The 23,412-nt window shown below is 54.3% G+C and overlaps 1 protein-coding gene across 3 annotated transcripts in view; it reads left to right on the plus strand.

Moving 5' to 3' along the window:
- Positions 1-23,412, plus strand: part of UMODL1 (uromodulin like 1) — a 93,478-nt gene that overhangs the window by 18,478 nt on the left and 51,588 nt on the right. For all 3 annotated transcript variants that reach the window (XM_070488928.1, XM_070488927.1, XM_070488926.1), the window contains exons 2-3: positions 12,224-12,660; positions 16,262-16,504. In XM_070488928.1, the coding sequence (XP_070345029.1) occupies positions 12,585-12,660; positions 16,262-16,504 (319 nt within the window). In that variant the 5' untranslated portion in view covers positions 12,224-12,584. The remainder of the gene's footprint in view (positions 1-12,223; positions 12,661-16,261; positions 16,505-23,412) is intronic.

Genomic DNA, 23,412 nt, shown 5'->3' on the forward strand with positions numbered 1-23,412 from the left:
TTTGGCTAGCGGGTCCCAAGCATGGATGGTGACTGTAGTTGATAGCCCTTTCTAGCACACGAGGTCATCTTGTGGTTACTCTCGCATTTGATCTTCCTAAAGAGGAAGCGAGGACACCAACCTCGATGAAGCGGAGATCACGCGTAGGGTCTCTGAGCGAGCTGGCTCCCAGGGCCACTGTGCGGAGGGGCAGTCCTCCCTGTTTGCAGATGAGGACACAGCCCAGGGCCTTCCAAGGCTGCTTAGAAAGCCAGTGCCGATGTAGGGTGGGAGCCGCATCCACGAGGCCCGCAGGCTCATGGGAGGTTTTTCCTCCCCTTCTTCTGGTGGTTGGTGGATCCCTCTCACGCTATATCCTATTCCCCTCTTCACCCCTGTGCTGAAGCCACCCCCTCAGGAAGGGAGCCATGCTCCGAAGCTGTAATGTCAGACACAGAGGCTAGAGGTGTAGACATGGGGCTCCGTGGGTGTGGCCCTGGTGCGTGTGGGTGTGGTGTAGATGGGGTGTGGGTGGGGCAGCCCCCCCTCCTCTGGCGGGTTCACCCAGGGCCAGCTTTTCCTCGTCACAGCCCTCCAGATAAGGCGTTCCAGGGCTTAACAGCCCCCATTATCTGACCCAAATACCTCCTGCTGAAATTGAAGCCGACATCTTTGGCTCTGAATGATACGGAGACCCCGTCACACCCCCCCGAGGGGGTCAGCACCTTGTGCGCAGGTGCAGGAGGTGACCTGAGGCCCCCTTTCACTGGCGCTCTGCCTGGATGCCCACTTCAGGAGAGGTGCGGCCCTCGGGTGCCACGCTGTCCTGGACTATGGCGGGAAGGATGGAAGGACACGACGGGGTGGCGCTGCATCTTGCTCTCTCTGAGCCTCAGGGTCTCTCCCCTCCACCAGTTCCCTGGAGGAACCAAGCTTCTGGCCCCAGAGCCTTTGCAGGCTGTGCCCTCTCCCTCGAGGTCCCGCTTTCACCCATGGACCCTGTTGTCGTGATATAATTAGCCATGAAATTATATTTAATGTCAATCTTTCCCACTGCACTCTCTGTTAGATTTCGGGGCGGCCGTAACAAAGAACCACAAACCGGGGGCTTCAAACAACAGAAATTTGTTCTCTCACAGTTCTGCAGGCCAGACGTCCAAAATCAAGGTGTCAGCAGGGCCGATCCTTTTGTGGTGGCCGCAATGCGTAGCATCCCCTGGCTGGCAGCTGTCATCACTCCAGTCTCTGCCTCCGTCATCACATGGCTTTCTCCCTCTGTGTCTTTATCCAGATTTCCCTCTATGGGGACACCAGTGCTGTTGGATTAGGGTCCACCCTAAGCCAGCATAACCTCATCTTAACTAAATTACATCTGCAAAGATTTTATTCCACATGTACAGGGGGTAGGTCTTGAGCATACCTTTGTAGGGGGACACAACTTAACCCACAATGGACTCGAAGGCTTTCTGGGTCAGCCCTGTCCACGGTTGGGTCCCCAGTGTGGCCTCGGAAGGCATGTGTGAATGTCTGTGGGATGAACGAATGGACAAGCAGAGAGCTGACCCAGCAAAGAGGTTGTAAATGAGAAGAGCTGGGTGTCCCAGGAAAGTCGGATTGGTGCCTACGATTTCTCTCTCCCTTCCTCTCCTTTCTGGTACATTTGGTTCTTCTCAAACGTGAGTTCTCTGTACCAGCATCTCCTCCCCTCCTCCACGCTTGCTTCCTGTTTCCTGCCTCTCCTCTGAGCTGTTTCAGAAGCTGAAACCGCCAGGGTTGGACATGCCCGCCAGAGAAAGCACACCGCTCCCCGAGCGAGAAGCAGCGACGTTGCCGTCTCCTGTGCTCTGACCCCACACACGACCCCAGCAGCTTCCTGTGTCACCCAGGGGCTGCTGGGGATGCGGGCCCTTGAAAACTGCTGGCTGGAGAGCTCATGGGTGTCCTGCAGAGCCACCTTGCTCCCTCAGAGGTGTGGCAGCTTCGGCTCATGTCTTATTTCGTTTCTACTTGTCTACAGGGCAAAATCCTACACAGTGACACCTCAAGAGGCCGGCCCTGCCTCTGATCTTGGGGACTTTCTCCTCCGCCCAAGAGGCTCTGAGCTCATGTCTGACCCTGTCTCAGAAAACCAGCAAGATTGATAATGCCGCTTGGGTGCTGTCATCAAGGTCGTTGCTGGTCCTTGAATTACCCTGTCCTGGTCAGCGGGGGCTGACGTCACAAAATGTCACAGACTGTGGACTTAAACAACAGCCGTTTCTTTTCTCATAGTTCTTGAGGCTGGAAGTCCAAATCCAGGTCCAGCAGGGTCGGTTTTTGCTGAAGACTCTTCTGAGCTTGCAGACAGCCCCTTCTCGCTGTGTCCCCATGTGGCGGAAAAAGAGGGAGAGGGAGGGAGCTCTCATGCCCCTTAGAAGGACACTAATCTTATCAGATTAGGACCCCACCCCTGTGACCTCATTTAATCGTGATCACTTCCTTATTCCAAATACAGCCACGCTGGGGTGAGGCCTTCAACCTGTAAATTTTGAGAGGACCCGAACATTCAGTCCATAACATACACACTAGATTTTTCAGGATAAATCTTCTTTTCCCACGTGAAGCACAAAAAGAAATGCTTCTGTGTACAACCGGCTGTGACCGTGACAGGCAGAGAGGCCGAGTGTGGGTTGGGGCCCTGGACACCCCGATGCTGGATGCTGGATGTTCTGGCACTTCCCCCCTCGGCCCTGCTGAGGGTGCCGAGCTAAACCCCAGGACGATCCAGCCGGGATAAAGTCCTCAGGACAAAAACAGCGCTCTCTGATAACCACTCGCTGTGGATGGGACAAGAAACAGAGATTGTGGGAGAATTTCTAAGTGAAAGTGGGAAGGTTTGCAAAAAAGCGAGAGACGGCTGTGCAGGGCCAGTGAGCGTGACACCCTGTGAGCCGCCCCTGCAGGGGAACCACTCAGAGGTGGCTGAGGTCATACAGCCAAACCCCAAGCACCACTCCCTCCTACCAGAGGAGGCAAAGGTACTTTTTCGGTGGGATGAAGGCATTTTAGACCCATAAGATCAAAGGGAGGGACCTTCCTAGGGCTGCCGGCAGAGAAAGGATGTGGGCTGAGCTGTCAACAGAACTGCCAAGGGATCTGATTTATCGATCACCTTTGCAGAATTTCTCGAAGGCCTTCCTGGGGCTCTGCAAAGTGCAGAAACCCCCAGCCTGGAAGGCATGGAAACCTGGCCGTGTTACTTTAGACTGATGGGCGCACGTCCTGAAAGGACCAATGTACGTGTCCACCCACAGATCCCACATGTACCGAGGGCCTCTCATTGATGACCCCAAACAAACTCTGCCAGAACTTGGGGGGCTTGTGGGAGAAGAGGGGGGAGGGGCAGAGGACAAAGGGGGTCTTGGGAAGAGCGCCACTGGGGGTCCAATGAAAGGGGAGTGAGTCTCCGTCTCTGACCCACAGGATGTGTGAGTGTCCTGGGGCTACGTAATAGCGCCCCACGACGGCGTGGCTAACAACAAGTGAAGCACATTCTCTCACAGCTCTGGAGACCAGAAAGCAAGATGGCGGCAGGGTTGGTTCCTTCTGGAGGTGCAGAGGGAGAATCCTTCCTTGCCTCGTCCGATTTCCGGTGCTGCCGCCAGTCCTCAGTGCTCCTTGGCTGGTAGATGCATCACCCCAGTCTCTGCCTCTGTTTTCCCATGGCCTTTCCCTCTGTGCGTCTCCAATTTTCCTCTCTCACCTCTTACAAGGACACCCGTCACTGGAAGTAGGACCCAGTCTAAATCTGGACGACCTCAACCCAAGATCCTTATGTTAATTACATCTGTCAAGACTATATCCAAGTAAGGTCGCATTCACGGGCACCAGGGGTTAGGGCATGGCCATATCTTTTTGGGGGGCACCACTGAACCCTTTACATGGATGACCTCAGTCAAGGGCACCTTATTTTCCATTTCCTCATTGGCGAACTGCCTGGGGTCTAGACTGAGTCAGGGGTTTCAACCTTATGGCCCCTTGAAATTCCCCCAGGTCCCTGAAAGAAAGGGGTTCCTGACCCTCCTCCAGAGGTCCTCAGGCCCTTTCCGGGGCTGGAGGTGGGCACTGGGATTTCTTAAAGTGCTTCCCAGAAGTTGACACACTCATCCTGGTTTTCGTGGGACTTTCCGAGTGCTGGTAGTGAAAGTCCCACATCTGGAGAAATGCCTCCGTCCTGGGAAAACTGGGTTGGTCCCTCTCTCCGTGGGGCAGGCAGCAGGCAAAGCCACGGACTCCACCCCCCTGGAGGGGCCCCTCTGCCTCTGAGGCTCCTGGGTAGGGGCACAGAGGGAGCCACCATGAACGTCACCCCAAACTCCCACTTGCTTGCTCCTCCCCTCTGCCCCTCGTGGTGGCTTTGCCCAAAACAGAGAGTGTGTGCACAGCCCTCCTCTTGGCTCTATAACTGAAGCCAGACGTCCTTTCAGAGCAGCCTGGCGTGGAGCAGGACGTACACCTGGCACAGGACACCAGGCAGCCTTTGCTCCTGCATCCCTCTTCTCCTCGAGTTTCTGGGCCCCTTCCTCTGTACCCCACATCCCTGATGGGGTCCAAGGGTGGCTCAGAATGTTCCACAGCATCTTGAGGGCACAGCCAAGGGCAGCCGCCAGCCACAGCCTGTCAGGCTGGGCTCAGCAATGAGCTCTATCACAATGGCTGAAGTCATGGTTTCTGGACCCCAATTCCTAGTGCCCGGGCCCCAGAGGAGGACAAGGAAAGGGAGGGGCAGACTATTGCACAAAAGGGGGACTGCAAACTGCAAGAACGAACCACCTAAGAGCCCTCTGGAGCGTTACCACAGGGGGCGTGAAGGCTGGCCCTTTTTGCAGATGGGGTCACTGTGTGTAACTGCTACGGAAATGGGGTCCGGGCCACCTTCCAGGTGCCCCCTGCAGCACTGCAGGTGCATAGGGCAGCCTCATTCCCCAGGGCCTGGACCTTCCCAAGGGCACTGTAAGGACCGTGTGACTCGATTCAGGGCCTGAAAAGAAAGTGCGTCCCCGTCAACGGGATTCGAGCTTTGGGGATCATTTGCTTCTCCCTGGAGACAGAGTGATGTGGGTCTTCCTTCCTTCTATTTCGCAGGATGTAAGTGTGTGGGGGTGTCGGGTCTGGGGAGGGAGGCACCTCCTCCAGGCCAGCCCTCGCTTATTCGTCTCCCTCACAATTTGTTCCCTTATGATTCACTCTATTCCAAACCGACCATCATCCCTGCTCCGAGACAAACATCGCTCACAAAACTCGGCACACACAGAATCGGTGAAAAATCAGGTTCATGGCCACATCCATAAGAAAGAGAACACGGCACACCTCCATTCCCCAGCCTCTAATTTCAGAGCCTGGGTCAGCGATGATGTTGATTCTATGTGAGAACCAGATTTAAGGGATAGAACTGTGATTCCACGCTTTTGCCATCCCCATAAGCAGCTCCAGTGCAAGGCTGCCAGCCAAGGAGAAGAAGCCGGCGGGCGTGGGTGGGGCTGGGACCCCTGTCCCATTGGATGCAGCAGCCATGCAGGGGCAGACATTCTCCCGGGACATTCTAGACATCTATGCACTATGGTCCTTCTGAGGGCATTTGTGCTCATCAATGACTCTTGAACAAGTCTTGGTTCGGAAAAGAACCATGAGCCGTACTCATGTTGGTTTTCATTTGGTTTAGTCTTCAGCATGTTTTCTGAAAGATCCTACTGACCCCTCAAAGCTAAAATTAGGAAATGCAAATGGGTGCAGGTGATGGTTAATGTCATGTTTACCTTGACTGGGCAATGGGGCACCCAGACATTTGGTCAAACGCTATTCTGGGTGCGTCTGTGAGGGTGTTTTCAGAGAAGACTAACATTTGAATTGGAGGACTGAGTAAAGCAGACCGCCCTCCCCAATGCGGGTGGGCCTTGACCAATCAGTTGAAGACTTGGGCAGAACAAAGGCTGGCCTTCCCTGAGTAAGAGAGAATTCCTCCTACCTGACTGCCTTTGGGCTGAGACACGAGCTTTTTCCCGCCTTTGGACTCAAACTGAAGCATCAGCTCTTCCTGGGTCTGGAGCCTGCAGGCCTTCAGACAGGAACTTCACCATCGACTCTCCTGCTGGAGCCACGCCATCGCCGTCCTCCGTCTCCAGCTTGCTGACACCCCTCGAAGATCTTGGGACTCGTTGGCTCCCACAATTGTGTGAACCAGTTCCTCATAATAAATCCTTCAAGTATATCTGTGTGTCTGTATATCTCCTGTTGCCTCTGTTTCTCTTGAGAACCCTGATGCATATAGTGTATGTCTGAGAATTTAAAAATTACTTATTGTATTTATTGGACTGACTCTTTCCTATTCTTAATTGCTAAAATCCTTGGTGGGGAGGGGCTGCACGTATTTTCTCTTTTCCTCTTAAAAATAAAAAGCCTGGGGGCCGGCTCCGTGGCCGAGTGGTTAAGTTCGCGCGTTCCGCTGCGGCTGTCCAGGGTTCGGATCCTGGGCGCGGACATGGCACCGCTCATCAGGCTACGTTGAGGCGGCGTCCCACAACCTACAACTAGAAGGACCTGCAACTAAGATATACAACTGTGTATGGGGGGGCAGGGGTTTGGGGAGATAAAGCAGAAAAAAAAAAGATTGGCATCAGTTATTAGCCCAGGTGCCAATCTAAATAAATAAATAAATAAATAAATAAATAAATAAATAAATGAAAGCCTGACTCAGGTTAGTAGTAAGTAACTTTAGCGGTTTGCCGTTGACTCCAACCCCAGCCCTCGGTGGGAAGACGCCCTGCCCTGGGGTCGCGGTGTCTTCCAGGAGCAATGGTGTTAATGCAGCTGACCACAGGGGATGATGGGATGCGCCTGCAAGAACCTCGTCTGCCTTAGGCGTAACTGATTCAGAATGCTCCCGCAGAAAGGTTGCTAATGGGTCACACTGTAGACGTGTTTGTTGTTGTGCTTACTGTGATTTGGTTCAGATTATGTTGCTGTGGCTTCATTATTTCAAATCCACCCGATGACATCCATTATTGAAGAGTCCTGTGGCTCTGGAAGTGCTGTGTTTCAGCCTGTCCTGAGAGAGACCATCCAGTCATGACATGTTGGTGCTGGTGGGGAACCAGGCTCATCATCTTCCCACGGTGCGGAGTCCAGGGACTAAAGTCCAGAGGACTGAGGGTGGCCCAACTCACACACACGGGCAGAGTCCCGTCTAGAACCCGGGATGTCCCATCTCAGCCTAGCACCTGCTTGCTGGTCCACGCTGCCCTCCACTGCCGGGTTCTAAAGACCCTCACTTGGATGTATTTTTGTTTCTGCACTTGTGTTAGCTTCTCTATGAGAACCACTAACTCTTTATCACAACGTTGTTTATTAGGACCGACGTCACGCTTGGTCATCGTCTTCGTGCTCTGAGTAATAGATTGTACAGCTCCTCTGTAGTGCTTAGATGCCCGGAGCTGGAAGAGGCCTCGGAAGGCATCCGGTTCAATCTTATCCGGACAAGCCCCCCGCAGACTGCTGCATGCCATTTGTACTGCAAAGACAAATACACATTAGAAATAAGAGATGTAATTCTCCCTGTGGAAAATCAGGGAAGAGACTCTCCTCTCCTCCTTTTTTTGAACACATGCTTTAGAAAACTTGCAATTGTAACTACTTTCTCCTCTCTTTGAAATGTATAGAAATCCTTTTGAAGACCAGATTGGCATTTCGTCTGCTTTATGACCCAAGAATGTCTTTCTCAAGGCCTGGGGGCATCTCTTTGCAAGGCAGACACCAAAGGAGAGGGCCCCCCTCCCAGTTTCTGTGGGAGGGTGGGAGTCTACCTTAGGGGGACACTTTTTGCTCTAATTTGCAAAACTATATTATGTCATAAAGAAATGAGAAGTTTATTTTTCCTGTGGAAAAGCCCATAAACCGACGCAGGTGGTCACCCGAATACAGGGTAGCGTAGGATGAACTGTGTGTGACCAATGGTGCTAGCAGATCCTGTCACCTGGAGACTGGCTATCTTTTGTCTCGAGAACCTGTACGGAGTGGGCGTGTCTGCTCGGTCATAGAAAAGGTACACGATTTCTGTCTGTTTCTCTCTCTAAACTCTCTGAGGATTGCCTGCGGCGCACATCACGTTCTGGTGTGACGCTCCCTCAAGAATAAAAGTGTTTTCTTTCTCTTCTACCTTTGTGGAGAGGCTTTTCTGGGGTGGGAGCAGATTTTGTGTTTCATTAAATTTTCCCAGTTAAGGCCTTTTCTACATTTAATGAAGATGGATACCTTAGAAGTGCTCTATAGTTCCAGAAGGCTTTTCCACATGTTGTTTTATTTGGTTCTCACAAAACCAGGAGACATTAACACACTACTAAATTAGAAGGCACAATGATTCCCGTTCTGTAGATTGGGAAACTGAGGTTCAGAGAGGCACAGTGCTGCCCATGGTAGCCCATCTGGTTGTTGGCAAAACGAGGAGGGACCCAGGCCATCTGGCTCCGAGACCAGGCTCTTCTCAGAAATCCATCGAGAGTAACTCAGGCTATAAGAAGGAGCTGGGATGTGTGTGGTCATCTGCCTTCCCAGTCTTTGATGCACCTGTGACACAGCAGAGGTCTGGGCCTCTGCAGCCCCGCCCAGCAGCCCCCCCCCCCCCCCCCACTCATGGATGCTGGTGCTCCTCTGGATGCCCGGGGCACCTGTGCAGGAAGGTCCCGCTTCTCCTCACTGTCCAGCCTGCTGTGGCTCGAATGCAAGGACGCAGAGTGTCCGGCACGCTCCTCGAGGCTTGGAGACGACGTCCTGAGAGTGCACTGTGCCCTCTCTTTCCGTCCACCCTCACTCAGAGGACAAGTTTCCACAGTGGAATGTGACAGAAGGGTGGAGAAAATCATCTATGCTGTGACTTTATAACATTGAGGATTTGCAGAGCTACACGTAAAATGAAGAAAAGACAAGGATGAAAAGAGTGTGTGGTGGGGGAGGGATGGGTGTCGGGAGGGATAATGAAGAACAACCACACCAAAGAAAAAGGAGCCCCCGAGGACTGTCCGCAGGAGCGTGGGGGCTGGCACGTGGAAGAGCGATGTGATTTTGTTGTCTAGTTCGAGGGAGGACCGGGACCCACGACGTGGTGTCTCCAGCCGGGAGATCGACTTGCATTCTCTGTCAGGAGGAATTTTCAGGCAGAGCTGTGCACCGCGGTGGGGGCTGCTTCACACAGGATTGCATCCTGCGGTGTTCAGAAGGATGTCATCAGTGTCCTCAAGCTTCTGTGTGCATCCAAGCGACCTGAATCCCCGGGGGCCATCCTCTAGCAGCCTGAGAAGTTTGGGGTGAGGTCCCTGCATTTCCAAGAAGCCCCCTCCCCAAAGATTCCGATGTGGGTGGTCCTTGAGAAGCACTGGCTCGGGTAACTGCAGCTGTGGGAGAGCAGCCTGGATTGGCTCAGAAGCTGGACTGGGTTATTTAGGGTGTTCTCCAAATCTAACACTTCTATAGCATTATGAAGCTCCCTTCCATCTCTTTGTCATGACCTCCATCACAGGCAGTGTTCCATGGGAATAACCCCGGCCCCGCTGGCCCCTTAGAGATAGACACTTCCCCATTCATCTCCAGCAGCTGGTGATGAGCAGAGCAGTCATCAGACCCCACGCTGCCCTGTCCAGGGCCCCCCAGCCCCCACGTGCCCCCACAGCCAGGACCATAGGTGGAGGTCTCACCACGGGTCCCCGCTCCCCCAGTACAGCTCTCGGATGTGTGTTTCTGTCACCCATGCCTCTTCCTGTGCTATCCGCCCCCCCGACCTGAGGTCAGGTTAGGCAGGAGAGCGCATGGCCCCTCCCAGCCGGCTCCCCCTGACAGGTGGTCACTAGCAGGGCTGCGTGTTGAGCAGGATTCCAGGAAGGAGGCTGTGAGCAATGAGCAAGGCCACATGTCATCGCTGCCCTAGACCTCTGTTGTGAGCGCTGCAACACTATGCCTTGGGACATGATCACCACATCCCAGGACAGCACAGGGGACACATACGTTTTGGCCCATAGGGTAATGACAGATGCCATTTTGTAGTGGACTCTGTTGAACTCTGTTCACAGGACCACAGGACTCGGCACCTGAGCTGAGAAAGGCCCCTTAGCGGCCATCTAATTCAACCCCTCCTTGTGCAGATGGGGACAACGGGCAGAGCTCAGCTCAGACACAGGCACCGAAAGCAGAGATCACAGTTCACGTCCTCGGAGACACTGGTTCCACGGACAGGGACACATCCTCACCTGTGTGTTTGTGCATGTGTGTGAGCGTGCAGGAGTGTGTTCTGCATCTACGTGTGCACATGTGGGAGTGGGGGTGTGCAAGTTTATGTGAGTGTCAGCACATATAGGTGTGAATGAGTGTGCATATGTCAGCGTATGTGTGTGAGTGAGAACATATGTGTGTGAGTGTGTGAGAATGTGCCTATATGTGTGTATCCCTATGTGAGTGCATGCGTGCATACGTGAGTGTGCATATGAGAATGAGTGTGTGTCTGTGTGCCCTTAAAGCGGGCACTGAACCCTGGTGGCTTCCCCTGTGTCCCCAGTTTGGACACCGTTTTGGGCAAGATGCTGGATTTTCTGCAGAGCCCTGTCCTCCTCCTAGGAGAGCAGACCCAGGGCTCATTGCTGGATGGACCTGTGGCTGGACACTCCCTGGAAGTGACGGACACATGGCTGGGGGGACGTCTCTCTCCCTGCTGGGGTACAGTGCATGGTTATTTTCCCCTCAAAGTGTTTGCGTGGAGAAGTAAATGCGGAAAATCCCTATGGCCGTCACACAGAAAAATATGCATAAATAACACCAGGCAGAAAAGACCTCAGTGGATTAAACTGAACAAAAACACATGGTGGTTCTTCTTGTGCCTGCATGAAAGGGAGGGTCAGAGAGGACCGTCAATTTTGAGGGTTTTTAAAAATCATATGAGTTTTAATATTAAAAGAGAAAGCATGTTATAACAATCTTTTATGGGCGATTCCAATTTCAAGTTTTAAAATGTAGTACTATCCTTGATTTCACTTTCATATTCTATAGAAACATTCATACGTTGTGATAGCAAAAGTTCTAAGAGATGATACAATAGAAAATTATAATACAGATTCATCTTGCATTTTTAAATGTTCAGATTTACCTAAATTATAACACTTTTTGTATCCTGTTTGTGCTAATTAAATTTTGTTTTCTTGAATATCACATTATAGCTTTGAAACGTATTCTTTCCTATTGAAACTTTTTCCCCCTCGATTCCAGCACAGTTGATGACTCAATCCTGCACTATCGATTTTCTATAAAGGGCGCTGTCTTCCAGCAGACTCGTGCTGAGCTCCTTAACGGTGCGATTATTTCCAGCTCCTTTTTCTGTATTCTTGTCCTGGCATCTGCTGTTTAGTCATTAGCCATGCGAACGCAGCAGTGAATCATTTTAGAGGTAATCTACCAAGAATAAAAGATGCCGCAACATTGTTGGGGGCGTTAGGCTGGAAGGTCCCTTCTGGGAGAATTATCTGGTATTTTGAACACCAGGGAATTGTACTTCTGAACATACAGCCAGGGAGGAACTTTGTTACCCTATGTGAAAGTTTTCTCAGTCAAACCAATGAGAGCTTCATCTAATGTTAAAAATTGTCATGTTAAAAAAAGACAGATGCCTAAGAAGGCATTGTCAACTAGAAAGCGTTTGATACGAAATTTAAAAGTCCATTTTACAGGCAATATGACGGTGGCTGAAATAAACATAAACCAGCTCTCACTGTCACGTCCCACAGTCTCGTCTGCTATTCCTGTGGCCCTGTCTGGATCAGGCCCACTTTTATGTCGTTGAACACCGTCCTTGTCTTTATGGCGATGGAACTCCGTGAGGGAGGTTGTGACTTCGCATTGTGAAGTATTGTTTTCACGTTCCTAAAACTCTTCATGGCGAGCACGTCAACATCTGTGCGATGTTCCATCCAGATGCTCTGAATAATTTATTTCCCATTCTCCCGTGATGGCTCACTTCGATGCTTTTCCATTTTCAATCTTGACAGGTAATGAACATCTCTGAGACTGTGGCTTCCCGGCCCTCGGACCAATGATGCGGGGCGGGTGGGGGGGGATCGCTGGTCAAGATGTCTGAACGTTTTTGCGGCTCTTGATCTGTATTGTCCAATAGTGTGCAGGATGCTTTTCTGAACCCGCCGTGCCTCTTTGACTTGCCGCTGTCCTCGCCCGACAGTTCGGGACGATAAGGTGAGAGAATACGCTGGACTTGACGGAAGGAGTCAGATTGCCGTCTGAAATGTGTTTCTTGCGTAACAACGAGATGGAAGCCGGCGATGTGGCCCGGTCGTTGGATGCTCACCTTTCCTGAAAGATGCCATCTGCTTGGAGCGAGAATGGGCGGTGACATGCAGCTGCCCCGAGGGATGCCACCATGGCAATGACGGGCGTTAACAAGCAGGCATAAGGGACCGCTCCCAGCCAGCGCTCCCTCTGAAGCCACTGCCACCATCGGCGGCACGGGGAACAGAAGGGCCCTTTCTCTGGGCCCAGGCTCCCTTGTGCTGCTGCTCAGGCTGCATCCGCACCACCCGACCATGCTCAGGACCCTTGGGCTGGCCCTGCTGGCTCTGGTCAGTGCCGTGGGCCCAAGCCAGGCCAGCGGCTTCACAGGTAAGGGGTCCGGGCTTGGCATGGGGGATGCTGGAGGAGCGGGGGGCTCCCTGGGAGCAGGTCTTGTGAGGAGAGCAGCCCTGCCGAGACCCCGGCAGACAAAGACACACCTGCTTTGAGAGGTGGCAACGTGTTCCTCCTTGGCCAAACTTTTCCATAAACCACAAAAGAGATGGTGTGCCTCTGATCCCCTGGGGGTCGATGGGGTTCAAATGCAGATTCTGAGTCAGCGGGTCTGGCGTGGGGCCTGGAACTCTGCATTTCTGCTGCCAGTGTGGACGCTGCAGATCCACGGGCCACGCTGAGAGCAGAGCGCTGCCCGAACCTTGGCATATTAGAGTTTTCAACTTACAGATAAGGAGGTGGAGGCCCAGAGCAGTCAGGCACTCACCCAAGGCCACACAGCAGGCCAAGGGCAGAAATACCACCAGGGCGCTCCCTTTTGTTGGCCCTGATGGGGCGGCAGCTTCCCCTCACCCAGGGGCCCGGTTTCCTCTTTGGTAAATGAGGATGAAAGTGGCCGACAGAGGAGTGAGGAGCCGAGCAAGGACAACCTGTCAAAGCCTTCAAGACGCACATGATTTCTGAAGAATTTCAGAGAATCGAAATGGCAAATCTTTTTAATCATTTCCCTCTTAAAATCTGCCTCATTCCTTTGGGAATTTAAACAGATCCCTTCTGTTCCTCCAGTCAACCTCAGTTTTGTACTAGTTTCACGTTTTTTTGCCCATCAGCAGGATTTTGGTGTAACTGTGATTTCTTTTTACTTGGTTTTTCCTTTGGAACGGGTCATGCACAAACCGCACAACTCAGTCCCAGAACGAACGGGAATATTGCGAGGCTGGAGGAGAGCACAGGAGCGATTTGACGAGCCTGCTCATGCATCGCACACACGAGGCCACGGGGAACAGAATCTCAGCCACGCGCCAGGGTTGCACACCTCCCTGTTCTCATGTGCCAGGGACGGTCCTGACAGGCACGATTTCACTGAATCCTCCACAAGCCCAGGGCACAGCTACCATTTTATAGATGACAGGACTGCGGCACCGAGGGGCGGGAAACGTGCTCAGAGTCACACAGCTGGCGTTTGTGAAGCTGGTGGGAACGGGTCTGTCTGACCCAGGACCCACGCTCCCTCCAGGGCCTTAAGTTTGCCCATCTCTGGGACTGGAGCTCAGGACCCCCGATGGCCATGCTGACGGCTCCTGAAAGCGTTTGTGGAATGGCAGGATCTGCTCAAAGCTTTCTCTCTGGGCTCTGCCAAGAAGCCAGGCTGGGAGATCAGCCAGCGGCCTCTAGGAGAACGTGGAAAACAAAACCGAACAAGCAGATCCCAAGAGCAGCTTCAGGGGAGATGCGAGCGTGTGTGGTGTGTGTGCAGGCGGGTTCTGCTAATGATCAGTGGGACTTGTCTCGATCAGATGGGGCCCGGGGCCTCTCCAGAGACAGGGAAGTCACGACCTTCATTAACATGGCTTGCATCTCACCTTAGGTTAAAGAGAGAAACAAAACCTGGACCCACTGCTCCAAATTCTGTGTGGGCGGTCCTTGGGCTGGTCTATATCCCTCCACTAGGGACCACATTCACTGTGGCCATTTTCTCTGGCCTCTCATCCAAGTCACCTTTAAGGTCTGGGCCAGGTTACCCTGGCCTCAGAAACCTGCCCCGGCCCACATAACCAGGGGCCTCCCATTCCTTTCTGAGGCTTATGTAACCTACCACTTTGGTGAAGATGGCCCACAGGTTGTCCCCCACCCCCCAGAGGCCCTGCTGCCCTGCAATGGTGATGGGGAGGCGGCCAGGCATTCTTGTGGCTTACGAGCGGGCTCACTCTGGGGCGGTGGGATTCAGCACCGTGTCCCACCCAGAGTAAGGCCGCAGTATCTCCCGTCAGCCTGGGCTTGAGGGCTGGCTCTGCCCTGTTTCTTCCTGGGTGGCCGGAGGGTTCCCAGCCCCCTGAGTCTCACTTTCTGCACACTTGTGGGTTGCTGTGAGGCCAAAGGAGAGAATCTTCAGGGGTGCTGTCCTGGTGTTGGGGATGAAGATTATTTCTGCTGCCATCTCTGAGGTCCTCCCCAGAAGTCCAGCTCCTCATTGTGGGGTATACACTGTCATATTGATCCTCTACCCATAGTCTGATAAAGCTTAGAACTCAGAGGTGAGTCTCTGAAGATGTAAAGTGTATTCGAACGATTCACTCATCCTACACTGAGGACCCATGAGTGCAGAGAGCCCCAAGCTGGGTGCTAACGTTGGGGGCCACCACATGGCCCCTGTGTTAGTCCCCAAGGCTGCCATACAAAGTACTACAGACTGTGGGGCTTAAACAGTAAAGATTTATTGTCTCTAAGTCTGGAGGGCAGAAATCCAAGATCAAGGTGTGGGCAGGGCTGGTTCCTTCTGTGTGCTGTGCGGGAGAATCTGTTCCGTCCTCTGTCCCAGTTTCTGGTGGTTTGCTGGCAATCTTGGCGCTCCTTGGCTTGTAGAAGCATCTCCCCATCTCTGCCTCCGTCTTCACGTGGCCTTCGCCTTGTGTGCATCCTGTCTCTGTGTCCAAAGTTGCCCTTTTGTAAGGGCACTGGTCACGTCGGATTAGGGGCTACCCCGCCCCGCTATAACCTCGTCTTAACTGATTACATCTGCAAAAACGCTATTTGCAAATAAGGTCACTTTCTGAGGTCCTGGAGGTTAGGACCCCACCACGTGAATTTTGGGTGGGAGGGTGTGGACACAGTTCAGCCCATAGCAGTCCCTGCTTCGTGAGGCAACAGAGGCTCTCTGGGTAGACGGGACACCCCAGGACCACAAGGGGGTGGTCCAGGACAAAGAGACACAGGGCTGGTGAAGGTAACGGGTGCTATGGGGTCCCGAGAACTGAGAGATCCTGCCGATGAAGGGGCTGTGGGTGTCTCTGCACAGGAACCAGGCTCCAGCTGAGAGATGCATAGGGCCTGATGGGACCAGCTGGCTGTTGTCCTACGGCGAGGCACTGTGCCCTCGTCTCCCGAGGACAGCAACAGTGGGGCTGAACTTTACCGTCTATGAACTTCTCATGTGTGCTTGAGATAATTGCTATTTATCTTCCATCCTGTTCCAAAAAAGGGAGTCATTGCTATCTGTGCCCAGCAAGTAGTAAGCCTTCAGTATATATTTACCGAGGGAATTGCTGCGTATTCATTTCACCGCAACAAACCCGAGGCTCACGGGGACAAGGAGGTGTGCACAAGGTCCTCCAGGCGCAGAATCAGAGAGCACGGAGCAGGAAGCAGGGACACGAGCCTCCGTGTCTTCCCTCAGTGTACTGTCAGACCCTAGGGCTGGGGGAGCATGGGTCGGGCCCAGGGGCCTCTCCACGGCCTGTAGCGGAAGATGTCTTAGCATGCAGGTCCCTGTCTACAGGTCATCCCTTCGAGTTTATGCCGCTGCGTGAACTTCTCAGAGATGGGCTGGTGGACAGATGCTGAGGGGTCTGCCCAAGGGCGAGAGGGCTCCTTCCACACTCTTGCAGATGTGGAGGGCTTGTAGAGAACCCCTTGTATGGATCTGATTCTGGCACTTGTCCTTTCTTGGGTTCCTGCATCTTTCCTCCCTCCCTCGTAGAAAAAGGCCTCTCCTTGCTGGGCTACCAGCTGTGCAACTACAGCGTGACCCAAAATGTCCAGAAAGTGGAGGCCGTGCAGACGTCCCACCTGACCTACGTCCCCTGCGGCGGGTGGATCCCGTGGAGGCGGTGCCCCAAGACCGTTTACAGGACCCGCTACCTGGCGGTGGAGGTCCCCGAGCCGAGGAACGTGACGGACTGCTGCGAGGGCTACGAGCAGCTGGGCCTCTACTGCGTCCTGCGTGAGTCCAGGGCGGCCGGGCGGGCTGGGGGCTCCCTCCCTCGTCCCCTCTCCTTGGGATTCCTGATGAGTCTCGGGACAGTCACTGTTCACGGCCATTAGCCCTGAACTTACTGGATCTTGCTGGAACACTGGCTCTCAACCTTGAGGGTGTATTAGGATGGTCTGGAGGGCTCGTCCCAGCACAGATCCCTGACCCCACCTCCAGATTTCAGATCCAGTGGGTCAGGGGTGAAGTTCAAGTTCACAGATGGTGCTGATGCTGCTGGCCTGGGGGCCCCATTTTGAGAACCTCTGTATTGGAGCAGTGGCTTTCCGACCTGGCTGCATATCGAAGGCCCCTGGGCAGCTTTAAAAATTGGGGTGGGATTGGTGTGGGGCATAGCTTGGGCATTGGGATTATTTTAGAGCTCCCTGAGGGATTCTAATATATGGCTGAGTTTGAGAACCAGCATTGCCTTCTCTTCTATGTTGGCAGCCAATCTTTTCTTTCTGAAAGCTGTAGTGGAATGCTTTCTTTAACCAAAATCCTAAGCTGAACTCTAGTATGTGAAAGAGATGGAAGGGGTCCCTTCGCTTTCCCCTAACTGCCCAGGGACCCCGAGTCCTGTCACTTTCCCAGTGAGGTTTGGAAGATGCTGGGGGCAGTTACCAGGGCTGGCCAGTGTCTGAGGCCAGGTGAGCTGGGCTGTACGGGGCCTCAAGGCTCAGCCTTTTGACAAGAAGGGAACTTTCCAGAAGATTTCTTCCAGGGGAAAGTCACAGGCGGGTATGCGTCTGTGAGTGTGTGTGGGTGGTGGTGATTGTTAAATCTGAGTCAATACCAGATCCAAAATGAGTTTTGGAACAGTCAGAAGGTCCCCCTGCCCCCACCCCCGTGGTGGAGGGGAAGTGGGAAAGGTGTGAGGGCTGTTGCCCCCAGGGTGCAGACAGCACCCACTCCAGGGTGCCGGGAGGGGTTCCCATGTGACCCGTGCCTGGAGCCCAAGGCTCAGACAGCAGCAGGCTACGCTGTGGACACTGCACACGGGGGGCCTGCCCCCTGCCCGCACCAGGGGCTCCAGGATGTAGTCTTGGATGGTCTGTGCAGATCCTGAGCCTCTCCCTTCAAGCCCCTCAAAGCCATCTCACAGAGGACAGGCATGGCTGACACTTTGCTCTGGCCCCCTTCAGAGGGTCAGGCGCAGAGACGTCCTCACGGCTCACGGGTGAGCAGTTCATGGGAGTACACCTCTTCTGGGAGTGTTGAAATGACACCACTACTACCACCAATGAAAACCAGATTGGCCGGCTGACCTTAGGCCCTGGGGCTCCGTGCCCAGTGAACTCCCGCTGATCCCCTAAAGGGGCACTTGCAGGGAGGGGCTGTCCCTGGCGGTCCTGCCCAGGCCCTGCTGGGTCTAAGGAGCCCCTTCTGGTGCTGACACCTGCTCCTTTCTGCTTTCTCCATCTCCCTGGGCCGCATGCACGAGGGGACGACCAGCTGAGCTGCTGTCCCTGGCCTGGAGCACCTCCCTTCCAGGGAGCTGGGGTCCCATTGCTGTGGGGGCCTTGGGGCCCATGGCATGTCAGAACCCAGTGGTGGAAAGAGGGGGCCACCTGCCCTGTCTATCTTCACCTGTGAAGGCCTGCTGGCTGTTGGGGGGATTAGTGAGGTCTTGTGTCCAGGGTGCCAGAGGAGGCCCCCAGGAGAGGCTGAGCCCCACCAGCCCCACCCACGCTGACTGGTCTCCTCTCTGTAAGGGCTGCCACCCTGCTGTGACAAACAAGTTAATTCCCACCAGAGGGAGGATGGGAGGGCTGGCAGCCCCTCTCCGACACCTGCTTATCTTTCTTCTCCTCAACAAACCAGCTGCAAGGAGTACCCCTCATGAGACATCAGCCCCACTATTAGAGTCTTGGTGCCTTTAATTAGGAGCTCACCAGTTGGGAGAGGGCCAGAACATTCTAGTCAGAGAGTCCTGTGGGCAGGGCTGCCCTGGAGACTGCAGGTAGGGGTGTGGCTGGTGAGGGAGGGTGAGGATGTCATGGGGGCCTTGCTGGGAGCGGGAGAAGGAGGCCTCACCGTGAAGGCCTGGAGGCCCCTCGAGTCGGCTGAGTTGGGGTCGAGGGTCCACGGTCCCCTGGGCCTGAGAAGGGTCACTCTTGCAGCAGTGTGCAGAGGAGGCCAACAGGAGCCCAGAGGAAAGGGCAGGGAGGAAAAGGGGCCTTGGTGGGGTCGTCCTTTGTGACGGGCCAGCTCAGGAGATTCCTATCACCAGTGGACAGGAGAACCCCCCCACCTGCAGACGGGGACACAGAAGTGGCCAGGTGACTTCGAGATCGCACAGACTCGGGCCTGGGTCTCGCCGGCCCCCATCAGATTCAGTTTGTGGCATCTGGGGAAGGCGGCCTTGGTGGGATAGGGGAGGAATGGGGATAAAGAAGGTTACGGCACTGAGCACGCTGGCCTCTCCCCCGGGAATGCTCCTGCTTGGTGCCAGGGCCGGGCGTGGCACTGTGGCCGCCGCGGGGGCCTCGTGGCACCCCCAGTGGGGCAACAGCTCTCCTCCCGGCCTGTGGGGGCTGCGGGTGAGCACCTCGTCCCCCCTCCGTGTTCAGACATCACGTTGGTGGCTGGAAACGGCCCAGCCCATGGTGGAAGTGTTTACCCCGAGGGGATTGGCAGCATGAACTTTTCCACACTTGCCTGGGTCCTTTGATCAAAGCTTGTTCCGAGATGCCTCGTGACAGGCTGGCTCTTTGGGACAGGAAGTGAGAGGTCTCTGTGAGTGATCTGCTGACACCCAAGGGCTGAATCACACAGAATGAGGCAGGCCCCAAGCCTGATGTGGTAGCCCCAGGGAGCAGCCTGCGAATTTGGGGAGGAGAGGAGGATGGAAGGTCCTCTTTCCTCCAGGGCAGGACCTCGGGGTGGCCCGAGGCTGGGGTGACAACCCAGAGCTCTAAGTTCAGAGGTCTCATCCCCAGAGCAGTGAAACCTCTGACTCGCTTCCTTCTTTCTCCTCCCACTCAGCGACCAAGTATCTAAAAAGGGAAGAGAGTTACAAGAGCACATGTGGTATTTCTTTCCGTCTAGATGACTTTCTCAATTTTTTTTAAGTCCAACATTTGGAATGCAATGATAAGTCAGAGATTATTTTATTTAAATGTATTTTTTAAAAATAGAATTGCAAAAATTGGATCCATGAACTGTGCAGAAAACTTGGAAACAGCAAAGAACAAAGAGAAATCACCCACATGCCCGCCGCCCAAGAATAACCGCGGTTCACGTTTTCTTCTAGTCTTCATTCAGGGCAGCTGTTTGCAAAAGCGTGATTACCCTCTTGGAGATTTTTTTGAGGCACGCTTTTACCACTTAGCCATTTATCTGGAACATCTTTCATGTCAATAAATATTATTCTACAGCAGGATTTAACAGCCACATGGCATTACCTCATATGGATGTATCGGCATTAAGCAATCCCCGACCACTTAGTGGTTTCCAGTTTTTCATTGTCATAAATAATGCCGTGATGAACATCATATGATACAAACACTGCAACACACAAGCTCGATATTATTCACTCGGGATGAATTCCTGGGAGTGGAGCCGAGTGAGTGTCTCAGCTGATGCTCACCAACTGACACCCTGTTTTCTGCCCTCCCCGTCTTCTTCGCACACTCATCATCTTGGCAAGCTCTCTCTCGAGCAAGCCCAGGGCCCCCTCACGACCAGGAGACAGCCCCAAACTTCCCGTCTCCCCCTGCTAACGATCAGGGCCCCCTTGGGGAAGGAGGGTGCCTCTGAGGGAGGAGGCGGGGGCTGGAATGGTTATTCCAGAGCAGATCAGACTCCTCAGGCTCAGGGAGACCCCGGGGCCGTTGCTCAGACAGCGCTGCCTCCCTCGGCATTGTCTCACTGATCCGTGACTAACCCTGGGTTGCCAGGCACTGGGCAGGCTTGTTTCATTGTTTGTGTTGAGTTAGTGGAAGGAGAAGCAGACTCTTGACTTTCTACCAAGCTGGAATTGTTGACTGTTCTCTGGGGCTCTCGGCAAGCCGGCCAGCTCCGAGGCAGGCAGGGGATTCCCAGCAGCATCTGAATCAAGATGAACTTGAACTTGAAAGCACTTCTGTGGTGATCAGGAAACCGTTTTTGGAAGCCAATTCTTCCTGGTGGCCTACATTTTCTTTTCATTTCAATAAACCTTTTCGTTTAGATTCGTTTGAGATTTACAGACAAGCTGTAATTTCCATACACCCTTACAGGCTTCCCCTAATGTCAGCATCCCACAGGGTGCGCGTGTCCCAGCTCAGTACCCAGCGTTGGTGCGCTACTATTAATTTGACTCCCCACTCTCTTTGGATTTGACTTTTTTTCCCCTAATGTCAGTTTTCTGCCCTCGGAGCCCACCTTACATTTAGTTCCATGTTTCCTTAGTCTTGAGGCCACTGGTTTTTACGATGCGAGAGAAAGCAAAGACCTTTCCTTCCTTGATGGGTGTCCCTACAGGGATGCTGGCATTTCCGTCCCAGCGTGGCTCTCCCAGGCTGCACTGCATGGCCATTTTTCATGCCCTCAAAGCCAGTCCCCGTGTGGCAACTGCTCCAGGACTTTAGATAATTGGAGTAGCCACCTGGATGACTGGGAAATGAAGAGGGAGCCAAGGATTGCACGGAAAGGAGAAAGTTATGGAGCCTGAACTTCCAGTCCAGGCTCAGCGGTGTGAATCAGACAAGACGGCGGGCGGCTTCCGTGATGAAATTGCTAATGCAGACTCTGCCCGTTTCTCCTTTGGCAGTTTTGGCTTTCTCTTCTCTTCCTTGGCTGACGCTCCCGCCCTTGTGATGTGTTCCCAGCACAAGGAGGGGCCACCACCTTCCTTCTGGCTGGGGAGCATTCTGAGGAGACATGGGGGACCCCAGAGGGCAGTCCCCAGGACTGCAGCCCCTCGGGGCTTCCTTTCCACTTGGCGACCCCACGAGTCCACCCAAAGGGCTAATCTTCCCCAGCTTCGGGGGGATGTTTCCAGAGCTTGGTTATCAGCTGGCCTCGTCTGACTTTCCTGGAGTTTCAGGGGCCTGGAACTGCACTTCTGAACATCTTACAGGGCACAAAGATTTAAATGAATCTGGACACAAGCCAGATGGGTTTGAGTGCCACCCAAGGGAGCACGGTGCCCTCATCCGGGGCGATTGGCAGGAAGGCTGCGAGCTCACCCAGCCCCTTCCTCACAGGCTGTCCCTGGGGTCTCGCCTTCCCCTGCCTCTCCCCCTGCTGCCCTCAGTCTCCCCGAGCTCCTGGCTTCTCGGCTTCCTTCCGGCCGTTGCTGCCCCCAGCCCAGCTCCACCCCTGGGTGTGCACAGACTCGCGGGCTCCCCCAGCCCTGCAGCCTGCCATGCTCTGCTGCCAGAGTGTCCGGGCAGCAGTGGCCCACGCTCCGGCCGCCTCTTGAGCAGTGTCTCCCTAGTGAGCAGCGCAAGTGTCTTCCCGGGTTCAGTTTTTTCTCTTCTTCTGGCGCTCTTCTATGGCCCTGAATACCAGCACCTGGACTCCTGGCCCGTCCGTTTGGGGCCCACGGAGTCTCAGATAGTTTCGGCCCTTTCTTGGATCTCTCTTTTCTTCAGAAGCGAACCCATGCCTCCCCCAGCTCCCTGGCTGAAGTTCAGGGCACCAGGACACCGTGTCTCGCGTGGTGCGTCCAACCACGCCTGGCTGCTCGTCCCTCATCATCTTTCCTCCCGCAGGAGCTCGCCTGCATTTCTGCATGTCCTCCGGGAGCTGTGTCACACGGAGCTCGTTGTGAATGGTGCCCCCTGGAGCTGCGCAGCCCGTAGCCCTGCTGACTGACCTCAGTGGACCTGCCCCCAGTTGACCAGGGAGGGGTCAGGGCCACGCTGCTGGCCTCTCCAAGCGTGTGTCCAACAGGCGGGCCAAATGCCACATTTGCATGGCTAAACTCTGCTCCACCCGAGGCCGTTTTTCTGCAGCTTTCCCCAGCTCAGGAACGCTGCCAGCGGATGCCCAGGCGGAAGCCTCGGAGGCTTCTTGAAGCTTCTCCCTCTTTTACATGCCCATCCTATCTGTCAGCACATCCTGAAGCTTCCAGCTAAATACACCCAGGATCTGAGGCTTCCCGCGCCTCCACCCATCACTCTGGTCCAGCCTCCACCATCTCTCACCTGGACCATCACAGTCAGCTCTCAGCTGGGCACCCACCCTCTCCAGCAGCCAGAGCATGCCGTGAATGCCCTAGGGAAGCAGGACAGGAGACGGGAAGGAGCGGAGGAAGAGGCATTGGCCGGCCGTGGGGAGGGAAAGGGGTTTGCAAAACTCCAGGCACCTGGGGCCTTTCGTACAGGGTGAGACAGCTCCAGCCCCGACGGGGCGCCTGAGGGTCAAGAGAGATGGGGACGCAGAGCTATTCAGAGTAATCTGAGGGTCTGGGCAGGGCACCCCTTCACCACCAGACTGCCCGAAACCCCCAGGACTCCCACCTGGACACGGTCTGGGTTTCTCTGCTGCCCCATCCACCAGCTCACCCACTTCGCCCACCCAGGCCACAGGGCCCCTCCTCTCCATTGGAGGGTGGGCACCCTCCTGCCTCGTGATGATATGACAGTGTCTGCGGGGCTGCCCTCTACCCCCAGGGCCACAGACTCGCCTCTCCAGGGCGGCCTTCCCTGCCTCCCCACCCCGGGCCCTGCTTTCCTCCCTGCGGCTCTCATCCTGTCTGACCTGTAGGTCTACTTGCACATGGCCTCTGTCCACTGGAATCTAAGTGTCCTGAAGGCAGGGACTTTGCCTCTGGTCCACTGCTGAGTCCCAGCCACCTAGTGCCATGTCTCATCTATATCCAGTACTCAGTAAATACTGAATGAATGAATGAATGAGTGAGTGAGTTGGTGAGTGAGTGAGCTATCAGG

The sequence above is a fragment of the Equus asinus genome, chromosome 18 (genome assembly GCF_041296235.1).
Source record: "Equus asinus isolate D_3611 breed Donkey chromosome 18, EquAss-T2T_v2, whole genome shotgun sequence".
NCBI classification, from domain to species: Eukaryota; Metazoa; Chordata; class Mammalia; order Perissodactyla; family Equidae; genus Equus; species Equus asinus.